At 40.7% G+C, this 20,453-nt stretch overlaps 1 protein-coding gene across 1 annotated transcript in view; it reads right to left on the minus strand.

The window, feature by feature from the left end:
- Positions 1–4,014: 4,014 nt before the first annotated feature.
- galntl6 (polypeptide N-acetylgalactosaminyltransferase like 6) overlaps positions 4,015–20,453 on the minus strand; it is a 270,294-nt gene continuing 253,855 nt past the window's right edge. The window contains exons 8-13 of the mRNA XM_077246669.1: positions 19,961–20,078; positions 17,920–18,027; positions 17,377–17,598; positions 8,445–8,561; positions 8,079–8,228; positions 4,015–4,817 (exon numbers count right to left, since the gene is read on the minus strand). Coding sequence (XP_077102784.1) covers positions 4,650–4,817; positions 8,079–8,228; positions 8,445–8,561; positions 17,377–17,598; positions 17,920–18,027; positions 19,961–20,078 — 883 coding nt within the window. The 3' untranslated portion in view covers positions 4,015–4,649. The remainder of the gene's footprint in view (positions 4,818–8,078; positions 8,229–8,444; positions 8,562–17,376; positions 17,599–17,919; positions 18,028–19,960; positions 20,079–20,453) is intronic.

The following is a 20,453-nucleotide window of genomic DNA, read 5'->3' on the forward strand; positions in this document are numbered from 1 at the left end:
TGGGTGTGGCATACTCAGCCACAAAGTTGACATACTCCTCCGCTACTTTCACCGCTCTTGTGCTTTCACTTGTCTGCATTGAGATGGGGTGATGGGAGATGTAGTCAGCAGGGTTGTCTGCACCTTTCAGTCCCCATCTCTCGATCCTTGCAGGCAGTTTTGAACGCGGGTTGTTCCATATGACCTCTAGGGCTTTGTGGTCAGTGACCAGGATGAAAGGGTTGCCATACAGGTACAGGTGGAAGTGTTCACAACTCCACACAATGGCCAATGCCTCCTTTTCAGTTTGTGAGTATCGTCTTTCTACGTCGGTGAGAGCACGGCTGCCGTATGCTATCGTGTGTCTCTCTCCTTTTTGATTCTTTTGGTAGAGAATGGCGCCTAGGCCGACTGGACTGGCATCTACCACAAGCTCTGTGTCTTTTGCTGGATCAAAGTATGACATCACCGTGTTACTGGTCAGGCTGTCTTTGATCGTCTGTAGCGCTCTGGCGTGCTCAGGGTTCCAGTGCCACAGTGTGTCTTTCCTTGTTAGCTCACGTAGTGGTGCAGAGATGGAAGCAAAGTCCTTTATAAAACGAGCACAGTATTCCGCCATACCAAGCGAACTCCTGACCTCAGTTGGGTCTTGTGGATCGCATGCCTGTTGATTGGCAGCAACTTTTTTGGGGTCAGCTGAGATTCCACCAGCTGAGAAAATGAACTCAAATAATTCAAGGTTAGCTTTGTTGAACTCACATTTCTTTCTGTTGAGTGTGAGTCCTCTGTCTTTCAGTCTCTGGAACACAGATCTGAGGCTGTCGTTATGGTCTTTCTGTGTTCTACCATATAAATTGATGTCGTCACTCAGATTTTTCACTCCTGTGATGCCTTGCAGAGTCTGGCAGATCGCATTCTCGAACACCTCTGCCGCTGAAGATATCCCAAAATCCAGGCGCTTGTATCGTCTCAAACCAAGGTGTGTGGTGAATGTTGTGATGTACCTGCTGTCTGGATGGAGTTCTAGTTAATGGTAACCGGCAGTCAAATCGAGCTTGGAGAAGACTGTAGCTCCATTCAACTTGTGGATGACGTCGTCCATTGTGGGAGTTATGTGGCGTTCACGTCGAATGGCATTGTAGGCCTGTCTCATGTCGACACAGATTCTAACCTTGTCCGGATCCTTCGGCTTGGGTTGCGTCACAATGGGGGAGACCCATGGCGTAGGGCCTGTGACTGTCTCGATGACGTTGTCATTCTCGAGCCGTTTCAGCTCCTCTTCGACCTTCTGTCGGATGTGAAAAGGCACACGCCTGTGTGGCTGAGAGGTTGGCTGGATGTCAGTGTTAATGTGGAGCTTTACTTGAAAATGTTTCAGCATGCCAATGCCTTCAAACAGCTCTGAATATTTCTGTACGAGCTCATCTGCTACTGTTTCGCTGGTTGGAGCAGATACAGTGTTGATAATCTTGATGAGGCCAAGCTCTTAAGCTGTGTCATCACCCTTCATTAGAAAGAATTTGGCCATGGTTTTTCTATTTTCTGTTATGCTACATGTGAATGCACCAGTTATGGGCAGTGGTTTATTGTTGCCATATGGAAATATCTTTATATCAGCTGGGCTAAGCTGTGGGCATGGTCTCAGTGTACTGAGGACCGATTCACTAATAATGTTTACTGCGGCCCCAGAATCGATCATTGCTGCAATCTTTACACCATTGAGCCTGATGTGTGTGCGTGGTTGGATGGCATTCCTGTTGCTACTGGCAGCAAATACATAAGCTTCCTCACTACTAGACGAGTCATGTGTGGTAGTATGTGTTGTGCTGGTGATGTTATACACTTTCTTATGCATTCTGTGTTTCTTACTGTTTTCTCTGTGTTTTGTGTCATAGTCCTTTCCAGGTGTTCTTTGCTTTGACATGCACTGCTTCGCGAAGGGATTTAACTTCCCGCATGCTTTACAGTCTTTTTCTTTTGCTGGGCAGTCTCCGTCATGTGGATACTTTCCTCTGCAATTCCTGAACTGGACGTTGGGCTTGGCTCTCCCGGCACGCCGGCTGGTAACTGTTCGCCCGGTCTGATGCACTGCATTTACTGCATTGTTGGTTTGTCTTTATCCTCGTCGCCAATGTGATGTTCTAGTTTTGTGTTTAGAAAATGACCAGAAGTATGTTGGGTATTTAGTATACTTTACTGTGACGATATGTTCCAACAGGTATCACACATACAGCTGTCCACTGATAGCTCACTAACTCCCTTCTGGGCTCATGCAAAACCTTCTAAACACCACGTATGACGGCAGACGTACCACAATACATCACTGTCGTAAACATCATACTAATGTTGCAAACTGAACATTACAACCACATCCGTAAGGTGCCCCACTATTTAAAAACATTATATCTGATTTAACACCCCGAGCACAAACTTGCTGTGGTCTATTCGTTTTTTTTTTTTTGACCCAATGAACAATTACTCAATTAACACCAAGAACCAAACGACGTTATAAAAGCAAATGTATCTGTATAGAGTTATTATTACTATAATAGGCAGAGGTATAATGAATAAAAAGAACATGCACATAAGCCTTTGCTTGTTGTAAATGGCTAGCAATTGTATCAACCGATAGTGAGCGTTGCATCCTCCGTCCTGCTTTGTGGTTGCTAATTGCTCTGATATATATGGCTTAAACATGATAACTAATGAACCTTTCCATACATTTAGCAAGTATTGATGTCAAGGCCACCGGACGAAAGTCCCAGATTTTTAGCTCCCACGTTTTTAGGAAGGGGTCGTATAAATTATGTTTCCACGTATTTGGTACAAAATCTAAATCTAATAAAAACTAAATAATTTTGTTAAAGGGTCAGTTAGTTAATTTCCACAAGTCTTAAGGCCATCTGGACCCGGTGCTTTACAGGCCCTAATACACCTAAGACACCTTCTGACTGGGTCACCTGTTGAATCTGTGGCCCCACTGGAATCCTAACACCAATTTCTTCAACCTTATTCCTATTGTCAGATCATATCTTCCATAAAACAAATTCAAATCATCAACCGATTTAAAAATATCTATGTCTATAATATCATAATTTACACTTCTCAATTCACACCCATCATCTTATTCAGACCTTGCCAAGCACTCCTTGCATCTTGATTTGCTAAGCGATCCTCTACCTTTAAAATCAATTTCTGCTTTTTGTATCATAGCTGTCAATTCCTTCCTTTTCATCTTAAAACCCTCATAATTATTTTTACGAAAGGTCAAATTCTTTTAATTAAGAAGTACACACTGCCTGCATCATGACATGATTATAATAAATCACCATAATGCATTATTTATGCAGGACAACGAAGTATTAGTTTTTCCATTAGCATTCACCACTTAAACCATGCTTTGGAAAAAATGAGTGAAATCATAAGTTAACGACTCTTCATGGAATTCTGAAATAGCTTTTTTAGAGTCTCTTTCCAGGAAACACTAACACAGTGGGATGTTTTTTCTTGTTTTAAACTGCAAGCAAGAGCAGTGTCTTTTCTTTCAAATAATTTTTAAACTTTTTTTCAGTTATATTGCTACTTGCTTTAACTTGACCAAAAAATGTCTAAGTGTCCTCTTAAAAAAAAAAAAAAAAAAAAAAAAAAAACCCAAAAATTATGAATAGGACTAGTCTAAATCATTCATGAATTGCTATTCAAATGTATGTCATTTTCCAGTGCATGCTCTAAAATAGGGAAGACAGGATGTTTTAAGCTATGAAACTTGCAGGATGTTTAAATGATTCAAAGACCTCTTATATGTCAAAAGATCAAGGCAATTTTGTTTTCTCATGGCTTGGCCCCTTTAAAGGTCAAATAATATACTATAAACTTTATAGTATAAAGTAATAGCAAGCTAACACACACACACAAAAAAGAAAAATATTCTGCAGATTGCTCAACACCAGAGGGAGACAAACTATCACTTTTGAGATAAGACAGTAAGCATTATATCATCCATCAGTGTGACAAAAGTCAACACAGGCAAGCCAACACACAACCACTCATTTTCTGATTTATTTATAGACGAGAAACTCTGTAACAAGATAGATTCCATTGAAAAAGTCAAATATTTCATTGAGCAACTCACCGCTTCAACCCAAGTTTGACTCTACAGGTACAAGAGATGATAAAACAGAGTCAATACACATAAATAAAATCTGGAAAGGCACCAAATAAATACAAATAAATATGCATTTGAAACGATCCCAGATAAATAAATAGCAATAAAAAAAAAAAAAAAAAAAAAATCTTTGCAGTTTCTGGTTTAGTACAAATCCATCATGCAATCTTCAAGGACTGATACAGAACATTCTTTCATTGGACTCCACTTCCAAACTCGTAAAGCTGCTCTGTTTTTCAAAGTATAGAAAGCAAATGAGGGCCCAAGTTAGACCCGAGCGATTCGGGCTGTCCGTATTCTCCTCGACCAGCAAGGTGATCATTGGATGCGTTTCCACCAGCCTCATATGTCTCTCCTTGTTTCTAGTCCCCTCATTCAGACTGCTGCAGAACCTTCAGAGGGACCCAGAGCCAGACAGTAAGAACATCCAGGCCCACATTTAGGATTGTGGGAGGTGTGTGTATGTGTGGAAGCCAGCTGATTGGCTTGACCACAACCCCAGGTCCTATGAGCTAGAGGCGCTGTTGAATTTGTCCAGAACGGTGGTGTTGACTTTCTGGAAGATCCACTGTTGTGTTTCAGACTCGGGGTCACACTTGTTCATGAAAATCCGCTTATCACCCGGGCTACAGTCTATGCAACCGCTGCTCACCAGGTGGTACAAAGATTTATCCTGGAGCAAGAAGAAGATGGGAAGGAGAAAAAGAGAGAAGGAGGGTGAAATAACAATAAATAAACAAGAAACAGTGACTGTGACTGCAGCAGAGGTCTAATCCTGCATTATCTCGCTCTACCCTTCAGTATTTATTACAGGGGTGGAACTGAAGAACCAAACATGGAATGTGCTAATCAGAAAAGCGGACTATTTTTTGGCTTGAATTTGGAAGTGAAACGCGAGAAATTGAGAAATGATGTACGGGAAGGGCGGTAGGTTGCAGGGGCGTTTTCTCCGAGGATGCAAAGGGGAGGCAGTGTCTCCTTAGAAAATATCCACTGTACAAACAATGCAAATATTACGAAAAATGGCATTAAAACTGTGTATAAATCAAAGTGACAGTTAAAGTTACAGCGTGAGGCAGCGTCTCTCTTCCCTTCACTGAGCCCATCTAGTTTTAACAGACCCCAGAGAGCGTGCCATGGGTTTGATGGGGGGTAATTAAGAATAAATGGAGAAAAGTCACATGAGAGGAAGCCTCCATCATATTTTGATTGGCCTATTATGTTGTTCAAGCTATAAATTCTGATTGGCCAATTTCTTTCTTCCAAATCAGTCCTACTCTGAATGAATAAATATATTGGTGTTAATGTAAAGACTAATTAAAAAGTAAGTAAACAACTCACCCACAAAGTTATCACCATTTCATGTCATGTCAAAACAAAACTTGAAATGACTTGGAATAAGTAAAAACAATGGAATAGTAGTGCAGTGGAATGGAAAAAACACGTTCTGTGTAAACAGGCACTAAGTAATGTTTATTTAACCTGGAAATGTGTTAACATTAAGTTTAATTGGAACATTAATTTACATTGGATTAAAATTAAGGATTAAACCCAGCCGATGACTTTGCCTCATGATTTCAAAACCCCACTGCACAACGATAGGTTCACTATCAGAAAAAAATGGTACCCTTTAAAAAGGTTAAAAAGGCTTTTTCCACTGCATGGTACGGTTTTGTATGGCTTGGTAAGGCCCGCTTTGGCGCTTTTCCATTGTATGGTACGGCTCGGTTCGGTACGGCTCATTTTGTGGCACTTTTCCACTATATGGTGTATGGCTTCGGCTCTGGTAGCACCTCTGTTGAGGTTCCAAGCGTGCCGTACCGATGCTAAAATGTGACGTGAAAACACTACAGATCACTGATTGGTCAGAGAGAATCGTCACTACCAGTGCCATTGGATTTGCAACACGAGACACCAAACCTGCTAGATTTAAATGGTCAGCAACAGCCACCGCAGTGTTATTTCTTTGCACATTTTTTTGCTTGAACGACTTACAACGACTTGCTTGGAAAAAGAAAAAAAAACTTGAAAAAAGAAATGGCTGAATCGTGGTGACTGGTCAGTAGACGAGGTGCAGACGTTCCTCTCGTTGGTAGCTGAGGAGCGGATCCAGCGAGAGCTGGATGGGGTGACGATCAGTCTATAATCCCACCCACTTTGAAGCGGTACTAAACTGCAGTGGAAAAGCAAAGCGAGCCGAGCTGAGCTGTACCACGTACTGGAAAAGCGAAGCGAGCCGAGCCGCACCGAGCTGTACCATGCAGTGGAAAAGCGTCATAATATGTACCATTTAGGTACCAATATCTACAATTTTGGTACCAATATGTACCCTTGAAGTACTAATATGCACTGTTTAGATACAAATGAGAAACTTTTGAAAGGATACCGCCCCAGTGACAGCTTTTGTAAAAAAAAATTCTGAGAGTGCAGAAAGAAAATGAGGCAGGTGAAAGGTAAATTAAATTGAAAGAATGGGGGATTGATCATCAATCTCCTATCAAAAAGTGGAAGACAACAAAGAAAGTCTCCACTTGAAAGTGTTCTCCACAGCACATAGGGCATGTATATTTTTGCGCTAGAAACTACTGAGTATGCCAAACAGAGCCGGTGAAAAAATAGAGGATGTGTCCCTCAGGGAGTGATGAGGCTGAGCAGAGGAGGGACATGCCTTCGGGCTTTCGGCTCCAGTTCTGTGCTGCTCTCCCCTGGGTTGATTTACTGTTCTCTGCGCCTCAGGCAGCTCCACTTCCAGGTACCACCTATTCCTTTCAACTGTATATTTCCCCTCTCTATAGCGCAGTCATTGACCTATCCTGCAATGACAGTGATTTCTTTGCTTGACACCTTAAAGCCCTTGTGTGAGACGGAATATCTCAGTTCAGACTCATCGCTAGAGGACTAGAAAAACTGTGCTTCTGTATTAGGCTCTGTCGTCCGTGATGGGCCCAGAGCGATAGGTATTAGTCCACAGGGGCTTCTGTAACAAGGTGTACGTTTGGTCCCACCGCTGCTCTGTTGCTGTAGATATACTTTATTGACCTCTTAAAGAAGATGTGAAGAGGGAATATGGAGGAAGACAGGTGCAGCTTTTCCTTAGAGATGGTATGAAAATGTATTAAGAGATATGAAAACGTAACACCTGGGTGTAAAACATTACTCATGCTGACTGTAATGGATTTTATCTCAATAACGTCATGCCCTCTTGTATTCTGTCAGATGTCTGTGTTATATTTAAATAGTTTTATAGCCAAATATTTTTTGTTACATTACCTATTTCTTAGAACATAATGTATATATGCACACAACACACACACACACACACACACACACACACACACACACACACACACACACACACACACACACACACACACACACACACACACACACACACACACACACACACACACACACTCGCAACGGACGTCCTTTTTACATTATTTTGTGTGTATTTGACTGTTTAAGCGCAATAAGTAGCGAAAAAAACAAACCTACATTTAGCATTGAGAGGCAGCTTTATGTGCACGCACTTTGGGTGTGAGCACAAAATCTGCCGAATGAGTAAAATTATGGGGAAAATGCGCAATCCACGCCGAAATTCATGCTCTGTAATACCAATGATATTCATCCTAAGCAAATGAAAGGAGTGATTGAGGGAAGGCAGGTTTGTGTGTCAACTCGCTGTCTGAGAGATCACGAGAGAGCGAGAAAGCGCAGCTTGTATCGTGTAGGAATGAAACCTTAGACAAACTTCGACCCCTTGGCACAAAGCTGTAATAGGAGAAGATACTTGAAAGAAGTTAAAACATACGATAGTTTTGATATGTTTTTGGTCACTACATACAGTAATTCCTCAAACTTTTGTGTTATTTCATAAGAATGATTAGCTATATTCAAATTTGTGACTGGTAGTGTATCTGTATTACTGCATTACCTTCCTGTAGCTCCAGTGCTGGTTGCCTTTCATACCATGGCAGTCATACAGGGTGATGGGACTGTTCTGACTAATAGCATCGAAGCAGAATTTTCTGGTGTGCAGGGGGTCTCCAGGCCTGATGTCCTCTCTCCAGCCAAACGTGAAAATCTAACCAACAACAATTCTCTCAGTTTCAAAAAAGACTGTCAAGGAATACGCTTCATATCATGATTTCATTTAATTAAAGTATCAGTTCATTTTATGGAGTTACTTAAGAAGCTACACTTAAATAGTAAGCCATCTAATGCTGTTCACATTATTCCAACATGTCTGATACTAATCAGTACTGAGTAATGTTGGAAGTGTACTGAAAAGGAGCCTTACCTGCTCATGTGCCCATGTTCGCTCTGCGCCCTCTTTTAAACAACTGTCCAGACGCAGTTCGGTGCCTGTGGAGCCATGTTTAGAATCGATGCACAAACCAGATGCCACATTACGGATCTGCGGACAGAAAAATAGATTTGTTGAGTGACACCTATCAATTGCACAAGGATTTAACAAAGTTAGCCTTAGCATTCCCTGAGGAAATCTAGCATAATGTATTCCATGTTTTTCCAGGCTGGTTAGTGCTCGTTTAGTGCTGTTCTAGTTGGTGGACCAAAGTCATGCTGTTCTCAAGCAAAACTGACTGGAGTTGCTGGTCCACCAGCATTCCAGTTTCCCATGCTGGTGTCCAGCAAACCTGCAACCAGCATCCCATGCTGGTTTCCAGCATGAAAGACATACCTTATGCTGGTGAACAGCAATGCTGTATTTTTCAGTGGGGTTGTCAGTGTATATAACAAGATGCAATAACAAGGCATCTGAGATCAAAAGGTTTGTAAGATAAATATATACATGTATGCATAAGGTCTGCTCCACATAGCCAGCAACTCCACATACACAAAGCGCATTGAAAACTCAACTTAAAATTTATTTCAATTTAGGAAACATTTTATTTTATTTTTTGATTAACAGGGACATTGCACATTAATAAACATTCCTGTAAATGTACAAGCATTAGCCCCAAATGCTATTTGTTATATAGTCCCTGGACAGAATGTTATATGTCAGCCTAAAACAAATATGGTTAAAACACATAACACAATCCATACATCCATCTATCAATACAAATAAACCTCTAACAAACATAAAAGAACAATACCAAGAAGAAATAGCAACAATCACAGAAGCAATGATAACATGAGAGGAATACTCAAATAAGTATTTAATTTACAAACTAACTTTATCAGTATTGAATTAATTAATTAGTTCAATAATAGGCTACTAAGGACATGTTCTGGTATTTGCCCTGCCAACATTTTAACTTGGCCCACCACAAAAATATTAATGTTCCTTAAATGTGTCAGAAATATTTCTATTTTATCATAAAATTTTAAGTACTTTTTTATTTTTTTTTTTATTTTCAATAATCACAGACAATGATGCAGTTATAATTTAAGTCCACCATTAGGGGCAGTCATGGCCTAATGGTAACAGAGTTGGACTGGTGACCCAAAGGTTGCTGGTTCGATTCCAGTACCGGCAGGAATATGACTGAGGTGTCCTTGAGCAAGGCACCTAACCCCCAATCGCTCCCCGGGCGCCACTCAAGGCTGCCCGCTGCTCCGGGTGTGTGTATCCACGTTTGCATTGTGTGTGTGTTCACTACTCACTACTCTACTCCTAATGGGTGTGCACTTACTTGGGTGGGTTAAATGCAGAGGTCAAATTCCAAGTATGGGTTACCATACTTGGCCATCACATGTCACTTTCACATACTGTATTAACAAATGTAATGGACCTTATAATATATTCTCTGTCAACACATTTTGGTTGAGATTTGATAGTTTTGTGGATATTAACATCAAAATGATGCCAAATAATGAATAGAGAATGTCAAATGCATCTGCAAAATTTTCAGCCTGGTCTCATTAGAAAAACGTATCGGTGGCAACATTTTTGCAAAATACATTGCGTTGTGCATGTTTCGCGACAGTTTCAAAGTGAAATGTCCAGCGAGTGGCGTCAAAAGCGAGTTATTTTTTTTCCGGAACAGATGAACGTGAATATGGCAACGTTTTATTACAACCCCAAATCAGAAAAAGTTGGCCATTTTGTAAAATGCAATAAAATCAAGAATCTGTGATTTGTTACTTCTATTTAAACTTTTTGTGACAAAAGTACAAATAAAAGTTTTCCAATGTTTTCACTGACCAACATAATTGTATTTTGTAAATATGAACAAATTTTGATTTTGATGGCTGCAACACATCGCAAAAAAGTTGGGACAGAGACAAAATAAAAGTGAAAGGATTATCCAAATTAGATTATCCAACTCTTTTGAAACAGTCCACAATGAGCAGGTGAATTAGTAATAGTTGAGGGTATCGTGTTTGGGTGTAAAAGTGATTCTCAGTCTTTTTAAGCAAAGATGGGTCATGGCTCATCACTTTGTGCCAAATATCATGAGAGAATTGTCAAACAATTAAAAAATCACATTTCTCAATGCAAGATTGCAAAGAATTTATGTATTTTATCATCTTCCATACATAATATTGTCACAAGTTTCAGGGAATCCAGAGAAATCTCAGTCTGTGTAGAGCAAGGCAGGAGACCTCTGTTGAATGTGCGTGACCTTTGAGCCCTCAGATGGCATTGCACAAGATATCATCATGCTACTCTAAATACAGTTAAATACAGTTAAATACAGACACATGTGCTCAGGAGTAATTTGGAAAACCGTTTTCACTGAACACAGTCTGACTCTGCATTAAGAAATGCCACTTGAATCTCTGTTACGCAAGGAGAAAGCTTTAAATCAGTTATATGTGGAGATGCCGGCGAGTTCTCTGGGCCTGAGCTCATCTCAGATGGTCTAGAAGACAGTGGACATGTCTGCTGTGGTCAGATGAGTCCATGTTTCAGCTTGTTTTTGGAAAAAAATGGTAACCAAGTTCTTAGTCCCAAAGACGAAAGGGACCAACCAGACTTTCACCAGCGACAGGTGCAAAAGCAAACATCTGTGCTGGTATTGAGGTGCATCATTGCAAACGGTATGGGTAACTTGCATTATTGTGAAGGCACCATTGACATGGAGGCATGTATTTGGATTGTACAGAGCCATAAACTGCCATCAAGATGACATCTTTCCTGGGAAGTAAGACAATGCCAGGCCTCATTCTGCACATGCTAAAACTGAGTGGTTTCTAGACACTCTGCAGCATAGAAGGGATGTGCCTGCCTGTTTACTGCAGTCCAGATATGTCTGTTATGGAAAATGTATGACCCATCGTGAAAAGGAGAATCAGGCAACGATGACAACAGACTGTTGAGCGGCTGTCTTGTATCAGACAAGATTGCGCAAATATTCCACTAGAAAAACTCCAACAATTAGTATCCTCAACTCCCAAATTATTAAAAAGTGTAATTAAAAGGAAAGGTGATGTGACACAGTGGTAAACATGTCTCTGTCCCAACTTTTTTGGGGTGTGTTGCAGCCATCAAAATCAAAATTTGTTCATATTTACAAAATACAATTATGTTGGTCAGTGAAAACTTTGGAAAACTTTTCTTGGTACTTTTGTAAGTTAAAAAAAGTTTAAATAGAATTAACAAATCACAGATTCTTGATTTTATTGCATTTTACAAAATGTCCCAACTTTTTCTGATTTGGGGTTGTACAATGAAGTTTGTGTGTATCACTGCAGTTCTGAATTGAAATGTTCGGTGAGTGGCGCTAAAAGCTTAATGCTCCATTTTGAAATAATATACACCTACACTAAATCCTAATCCTACCCGATAGTGTTAACAAAAGCAAATTTGACATAAAATGGCATTTAACCATAACATTTTAGCTTGTTTTTGAGCTCTTTTATCGTGACTCGTCTTTAACGGGATTCATCTCCGAGCTTTCCGCATCACAAGTACAATTCTTTACCAGAATTGTAAAGAATTATCGAGCAAGCTTAGTACGACAGTAAAACCGAACATATGGAGCTGGTTAAGTGATGCAAACTCCAAAATATATTCATTTACAAATCATGCACTGTGCAAAATGTGTTTTGAGGTCATAACATAATTGTGCAAAGTGCCGTGTGAAAACAAGTCTTCATTAATCCATAAACCGCCCCTGTAATCATAATTGTATGTGAAAATTATTAAAAGTGCTTGCTAGTTTGCTGCCTCCAGTGTTCATTTGTTAGAAACTGCAGTGATTTGCACCTGATTATTTTGTGGCGCTGCAAAAAAGTGTACAAAGGTAGGCCTACGTATTTCCTATGAGACCAGGTTGAAAAGTTTTATATTATTAAATGGTTACACATGAGTTTCTTGGGAGCACAGGAAAGCAGTATTTCCCGACCATAACAATCATGGTTAATGACCTCTATGGTGCTCACGGTGAGCATTAAAGGTAACAGAATGTTAGCCAGAAGTTTTACTTCTTCCCTAACTGTGCGGTGAAGTATAATATGACCCTTGGTCTGCAATCTGTTCAAGTGCTAAATTGGACAATTTAAATAATGATTCATTCAAAATACACCTGTTCACAAAGACGTGTGCACTTTCCCCATTGTATGAACTTGTAGAGAGTTCCGCTACCCCATGTCCTTACATTTTTCTCTTTTTTCTTTTTTTTTGATTAGCTGTCCAGGTCGCCTAATTTTCTTTAAGGCATTCAGGTGTACCGACTGTTGTCACAGTGCAGCTCAATAATGCATGAGCGGCTGGAGCCACTGCCTCCTGAGCAGACACAGAAGAGCGGGCAGCAGTTCTGGGCCAATTCTGCTCACTTATTCACCTCACTAGGGAGACATAGGGGGACTAGGGCTTGGGGCAAGGTCACTCACACACACACACACACACACACACACACACACACACACACACACACACACACACACACACACACACACACACACACACACACACACACACACACACACACACACACACACACACACACACACACACACACACACACACTCTCTCTTGTACATCTATCTTTATGAGGACATTCATTGACACAATGCAATCTCTAGCCGCTTACCCTAACCTTACTCATCACAACTAAGTGCTTAACCCGAACCCTTACCCTAAACCTACCCTTAACCTAATTATAACCTTATCCCTAAAACCAAGTCTTGACCCTCAAACAGGCCTTTAAATGGGTCTCATAAAGTGAGGACCGGCCAAAATGTCCTCACTTTACTCTCTTTGTCCTCACTCCAATGGTCTAAAACTCAAACTGGTCCTCACAAAGATAGTTGTACAAGTACACACACACACACACACACACACACACACACACACACACACACACACACACACACACACACACACACACACACACACACACACACACACACAAACAAACAAACAAAAAGGAGGCCTGACAAAGAGGATGAACTGTGGTGGAACATATTATGCTATGCAGCGTAGTGCATGCACAATGCATAAGCTTCCACTGCCGAAATTGTGCTCTGCATACCAAGGCCATCAGAGGAAACATTACAGAGTGTTTGTTGGAGCCCGTTTCCTCAAATATGTTTTTCTCACGCTCATGAGTCCTGAACGATTGAGGTGAGGGATTTAGGGGTTTTGTGCTCTTGGCAAGCCATGACTGTTGAAAGTAATTGGAAATCAGTTAGTAGGCTGCAAAAATCAACATGAAGTTTTGCTTGATGCGTTCTGCTCTGTGAAGGCATGACTTAAAGCAGATTTTTCTTGTTGGTGACTAGATGCATTTGCTGCTGCTCACAGTCTGAAAGACAAAAATTCACTCGAAATGTTGAAATGACTTTAAACCTAGGCTGAAAACTAATGCAATCAAAACGCAACAAGCTTCCCGGGGCGGGTGAGGACATCAGACAAGAAATGTCCTTACTCAGGCAGTGGTCTTTATTGCAGTTCAGGTCAACACTTTACTGCTTATTATTTATGGGAAAGGAAATGGTGCACCCTATTTGAGTTGTGATTTCTTTTCAAATGAGTTGGATTGGAGAATCGAGTGAGGACGAGCTTGACAAATGGAACAAAATGAAAGCGAAAAGCAAGGTCACACCAAGCTCTGCCTTGCCGATTTATTCTTAAAAGCTTACCCCCCACCCCCACCCTCCCGAAGTATATAAAAAGAAAACATGTTTAATTCATTTTCTTGTCTATTAGCAGCTTCTCGCTCTCTTTTGGACCTTCCTTGCGCCTGCCGTCGTGTGATGTTTTCAGGATGAATTATTTGACTTTTTCAACACGGTAACAAAGACATGCATTAGAATCAAATTTTCTGCATTTGCAGCCAATTTACTACCAAACTACATTTTTGTGAAGTCAGAGCAACTATAAATGTGTTCCAATATGTGCTAAGAAGCTCAAAGCATGTTTGTTGTGGATTTTCGAAAGCCTCTGTTGTTCTCTTCATTTCTTTTCTAAAGTATTCTGGAATTTAGCATGAGGTTGTGCTGATTAGAAAGAAACCGCAAGAACATTTCCTCTCGCATCATTTTAAGTACTGTTAAAAGGCTCAATAATCAGTGCCTACTACCTGTTCATGGTGTAGCATTTTTTTTTTCGATGCAGAAAAAAATTAATTCATTGATTCAACTTTGATTTATAAAATTTATACCACAAAATAAATATATAAATGAATGCACTTTTCTAGGTTACACTAGAAGAGTGCATGTAATCACAAGCTCTTTAGAGGTAAATACAGCAGAATCAGACCAAATCAGCATGTGTCTCTATTCTCTTCTTCCTCTCAATCCACAGGAGGAGAAGGGGGTACTCTGAAATGAGCCTGAAAACTGCATTTATACCGTAACAGCCTTTGGCAGCAATTGCTGGGAGCATAAACGTGGCTGAAAAGTCTGCTGATTGGATTATTTAAAGAATTTGAGTGTATTGAAGAGGCAATGAAACAGCTGTGGGGGAGAGGGAGAGAGAGAAAGAGAGCATATACGTGTGAAGGTGGGCGAGTGGCAAATGGTTGACAGCCTGCTTACCCATCTCACCGCCCTGTCAGCTGGAGGTCATATCGACGTTGACCCCTGTCCTTTGCTGAAAATGCAGACAAGAACCCGTTTAATTCCTTAGCTACCCCTCTCCCTCACTGTCATGGTCCATGGGGGTGGCTTCAAAAGTCCAATGAGGCTCTTTTATTGTGCAATACATCAGGCGGGGTGACAGGTGGCCAGAACGGGGTGTATGAAGCTATCAGGTTGACAGTCAAATTACTATCATTTCGCTTCAGGAGTGAAGATATTTACCATGCATAAATTTCATCCAAGCAGGTTCCCCAGCCGCATACCACAGAGCCCTTTTTTTACCATCAATTTTATGCTGCTAATGCAGAAAAAGCCAATAAGTGAAAGGGAAGGGATGTTGTTTGCTAATGGACTTTTTTTTGGTTTCATTGCTCCGCTGAAACAATTGAAACCAAAGTGCTGTTTCCATTACTACCTTAGTTGGATTCGGATGGACGGATGTGCTTTACGGTAAGCATCAGCCCTCCAATTAATTTGGAAGTGAAATTAATTACATTTGTAAATTATTACTTGCCATTTCTGACACATCACAGTAGGGGACTGAAAATAGAGGAGATGGTGTTCCCCGGGGGGATTCATTAAGGCATGATGTCTGTGAGGTACATCATTCAGCAGTGATTAAAAAGGCCCATCAAAATGCACAAGATGGAAATCACTCCATGCATATTCAATACCCCCTACTATGACAGACATGGCAGAACCACAGATGGAGAGAAATGACAGGCCCATCTCTCCATGCGTGTTCCCAAGAACCACTGTTCTGGCACAGCAAACCCGAATGATAATGAATAACCCGAATAGCCTGTCTGCCTGGATCAGCTTGAGTAATAAATGTATAACACATCTTCTGTTTATTTCTGGATTAGGAAGCAGTGATGCAAACAATAGTTATGTTGTGATGTCGTTGTATATTAGACAGCACAGTTTTAGGTGAGGACCGGCCGCCTGCTTGTCTTTGGCGAAAAATGTGTTATAACTCACCCGGCAGTGCTTCTCATAAATCAAACAATATTTCCGCATAACCTCTCTGTCAAATGCACGCACGCACGCACACACACACACACACACACACACACACACACACACACACACACACACACACACACACACACACACACACACACACACACACACACACACACACACACACACACACACACACACACACACACACACACACACACACACACACACATGCCGTCTTTAGTGTGTAACTCAAATCAAGTAAGTGTGGAAAAGTTATGTATTACCAATCAGTTTTGACCCCCCTCACATCTCTTTGTAATTGGGTAAACAAAGAGATGTGAAGGGTGTCAAAACCGATTGAAAGATTCAGGTAGAAACCTCCATTGTACCCCTGAGCACCAACACCAGGTTGATTCAGGACAAGTGTACCCGTAATAACTGTAAGTTGCTTCGAATAAAAGTGTACTGTTAATATATCCAATAACTAACTGAATGTCAGGTTCCTTGAATGCAGTCATTTTTCAAAATACATAAAATATAAGGTATGAACTATATATAAATGTTATCATATCCATCCATCCTTCCATCAAGTATATGCAAGTGTTCAAAATTTTGGTGTCAGTAAGACTTTGTTTAAAAAAAAAAAAAAAAAAAAAATGACAGTAATGACTATCAGTTTCCCAAAAATAGCACAACTGTTTCCAACATTGATAATAACAATTATGTTTTTGAGTAGCAAATCAGCATATTAGAATGATTTCCGAAGGATCATGTAACACCGAAGACTGCAGTAATGATGCTGAAAGGTCAGCTTTGTCATCACAGGAATAAATTACATTTTGAGATATTTCAAAAAATATATATTTTAAATTGTAATAATATTTCACAATATTTCTGATTTTACTGTATTTTTTATCAATTGCAAGCAGCCTTGAAAAAATTCTTTCAAAAACACCAAGAACTTTCTTAGAATGCCCTCATTTACTAAAAAAAAAAAAATAAACAAAGAAAGTTTATAAGTTGGAAAAGTGTTATTGCTTATTTCTGTTCGTTTGACTATAGACATTTCTCTGTTATGTACCTTTGTTGAATTCTTTAAAATGTATGCCACTTCCTGTCATTACAATTCAAATTCAAATTCTACATCACTGTGTGGCTGATTCAATTCAAATTCAAGTCATGAATCAAAAGATTAAAAAGCCAATGATGAAATTCTGCATTCTGCTCAACCCTGGTATCTTCACAATTTTACTGTGGCATTTTTCACCCACCTCTCCCCAGGCAGCTGGCGGTGGCTCCACAGGTGGGTAATATTTGGGCAGGTCCCAGGCCACAGTGTTCATGTACCATTTGAAGTCTTTACATTTAAGTTGTTTGCGGAGCTCCTTCTGAGCGGTAATGTCGCCGGTGGAGAGGTGGCGGTACTCGGGTCGGCGCTGATAGATGTACTCTGTGTACTCATCCATCCATGTCTCTGCCACTCGTTTCAGGTTCTGTGAGAAGGATTAATGGATATACATATACTGTATGCTGTCCGTCCATCCATCCATCCATCCATCCATCCATCGTTTTTTTCTTAATCATGTCATATAATGCAAGTGTCCATATGCTAATTAGTCACATTTTCTATACACTATTTAGAGCAGAGTGATGTTCTTTCCCTACAATTTGTCTTTTATCATGTGTACAGAATATGAATAAGAGCATCTCAGGAACATTGTGAATCTAGAGCACTATAAACTAGCAGAAATGGGCCACTGTTGAGAAACACTCTATCCTTTCTCATTTGGAAGGATAGTGGAAGTTCTACTCACTCTTGCCAGGCTGGTCCCTGAAGGCACCTTGTAGGGGACGTACTTCCTGTAGATGTGGCCTACCCTCGAACAAGGTACATCATACATGCTGCCTCCGCACATCCACACCTGAAAAAGCACATACGCACACACATACTCAAACATTTATACTACATCACAGTATTTTTTTCATCCTGCATTCTCTTAGACAGTTGAAAAAAACTCAGAAAGCCTCATGCATCACATCCTTGTGAGCTCCAGGGAATATGTGGACAGACTAGCTAGAAATACTGCTACGCTTCCCCATCGAACCAGAAACAAGCAACGTCCTCGCCGTAGGCTCCAATTACGGATCGACTGGCGCATTCACTGAAGGAAAGAAGTAGAGTTTTCCAACTGCCTCATGCTTGTGTCTCTACTTTTCCTCTTTAAACCAAAAGAAAAGAAATATAAAGAAAAAAAAGCAGGATGTTCAATATGCTTCCCTTCCCGTCTCTCTCTTTCTGTTCTACTAAGGCCAAGACTTTGAAGTGCCTGTCCGTATCGAGTATTGGCTCAGGCATGGTGTAGTTTGGACTCGGCCAGGGCCAATGACACACAGAGGGAGGTGAGAAAGCGGAGGGGAGGGTGGCTTCAAGTCGGATGAGTTGAGTCTGATGGTTTCTCTCTATTCCTCGGTCACCCGCTGGGCCCGAGAGAGCTGTCTGCAGATATCAAACCGCACAGACCTATCTCTCCTGCCAGGCGGTGGGTTAGCGGTCAAGCTAACTTCACAGACCCCATCGTTATGGGGAGAGAATCGTTCTAAACATCAATGCTACAAAGTGAGCGAGAAAAAGCCCCTGCAGATTCCTCATTTGAGGATAAATGAGGGAGCCATGTAACAAATGAAGTTTTAGGCATAATTTTCACATTTTTCTCACAGCCTCTTTTATCATAAAGCATGGAGGAAGGCAACCATGGCAGGACTTTAGATATTAAGATGACTTGAATTGCATTTAGAAAGCTGCCTACATCGAACAGATGGATGAAACTTGGACGGAGTGTGGCAGGCAACCAATCAATGGGATGACGCCAAGCCTAATCAGCCTCGGCTTTTATTTTAGTTTGTAGTTGCACATTGGATTCTGAGGGAGACACTGTATTACAATAGCAGCTATCTTTACGTTTTCAAATGGAGAGTTGTTTGGCATGTTACTACCATATGTCAAGGTCAACCAGACAACTTTATGACAAATAGCAACATGACAAATAGGCTGTGAATAAAAAGGAAATAATAATAAAAAATCTCTCAAACAGGCGGTTTAGCCTCTAAACTATTTTTGCGGTTGCCATGGTTACTAGAGAGGTGCAGAGGATGGTTTTCCAATAACAAAGTTCAGTGCCAGCACAAGTGAGAGTATAATGAAAAAGAGTGGGGTGGCAGGTATGTCAGAACTGATAAATAGAACACTTCCTCACATCCATCGGCGCCAGTTTTGGCCCCGCTAATCAAAACCGAATCACTTCAGAGCCACAGCCAATCACTGGATCACACAATCTAATTAGTTTCACTAGTCTAGCCAGTCTAAACACATACACACAAACATAAATGCGCACAGACTCACAGCTCCGCTATCTTCACCGCCTTATTTTGGCCGACTCATGTGCATTTGGCTCTGAGGCTTCAGTTAGTAACACAGTGAAGAAAATAACCTCTGCCGTCCAATCTCATTCTGGCTTTATTGTTGAAAAGAATGAGAAAATACTGTCTAGACAGACAGACAGAGCACTTCACATTAAGTGGGAGAAAAATAAATCTGGTATAGCTATAGTTAGAGGTTTGCAATGGATCAGGAACGATGCGCTATTGGATGTGGTTTGGAGTGTGTGTCTTGGAATCCAGTTTAAGGCCTAGATTGCACAAAGCATTGGAGTGAGACACTGTCTTGTGTGAGCCTTATTGTGTTTTGTTAGATTATTTTGGTCTGAAAGACCAAGATGCAGCTTTGGAAAAGTTTGTGAAAATGGATGTATTATTTGTGAATTGCGTACAGGAATCAATGCAGAGGCTTTAACTCACCTTGAAGGATATTTCAAACTGCTCGCCTCCCCAGATCTCAAGGCCTGTGTCATATCCTCCCAGCTCCCAGAACCACTGTCGGTTTACAGCAAACAAGCCCCCGGCCATCACAGGAGACCTGCGGGAAGCGGAAAGACCAACATACTCAGCCATGTCTTAAGATTTCATTCTGCATTTTTTAGATGAAGTTTCAATGGAACCTGAAGGGCAGTGTGCAGGAAGAACCAAAAATCAAGGTCAAATAACCCCTAGAGAAACTCTGTGAGCATCAGGAAGGAAAAGTCACTTAATATGAACTCAGTGCATTCAATACAATTCTTATGATGAATCACTTGTGTTATAGTATTTGTTACTTGCAAATGGCTTTGGGTTAAGTTGAATGAATCAATGTAAATGTAAGGGGAGAAATCTATATTGATGAATAGGTGGATATATTTGGGCTTGCATCACTACTTTTATTGGTTAACTGGTCATACAGCAAAGTAGTCGACTA

This window comes from Siphateles boraxobius, unplaced genomic scaffold, assembly GCF_051911475.1.
Source record: "Siphateles boraxobius isolate OS27281-9 unplaced genomic scaffold, OSU_SipBor_1 29, whole genome shotgun sequence".
NCBI lineage: Eukaryota > Metazoa > Chordata > Actinopteri > Cypriniformes > Leuciscidae > Siphateles > Siphateles boraxobius.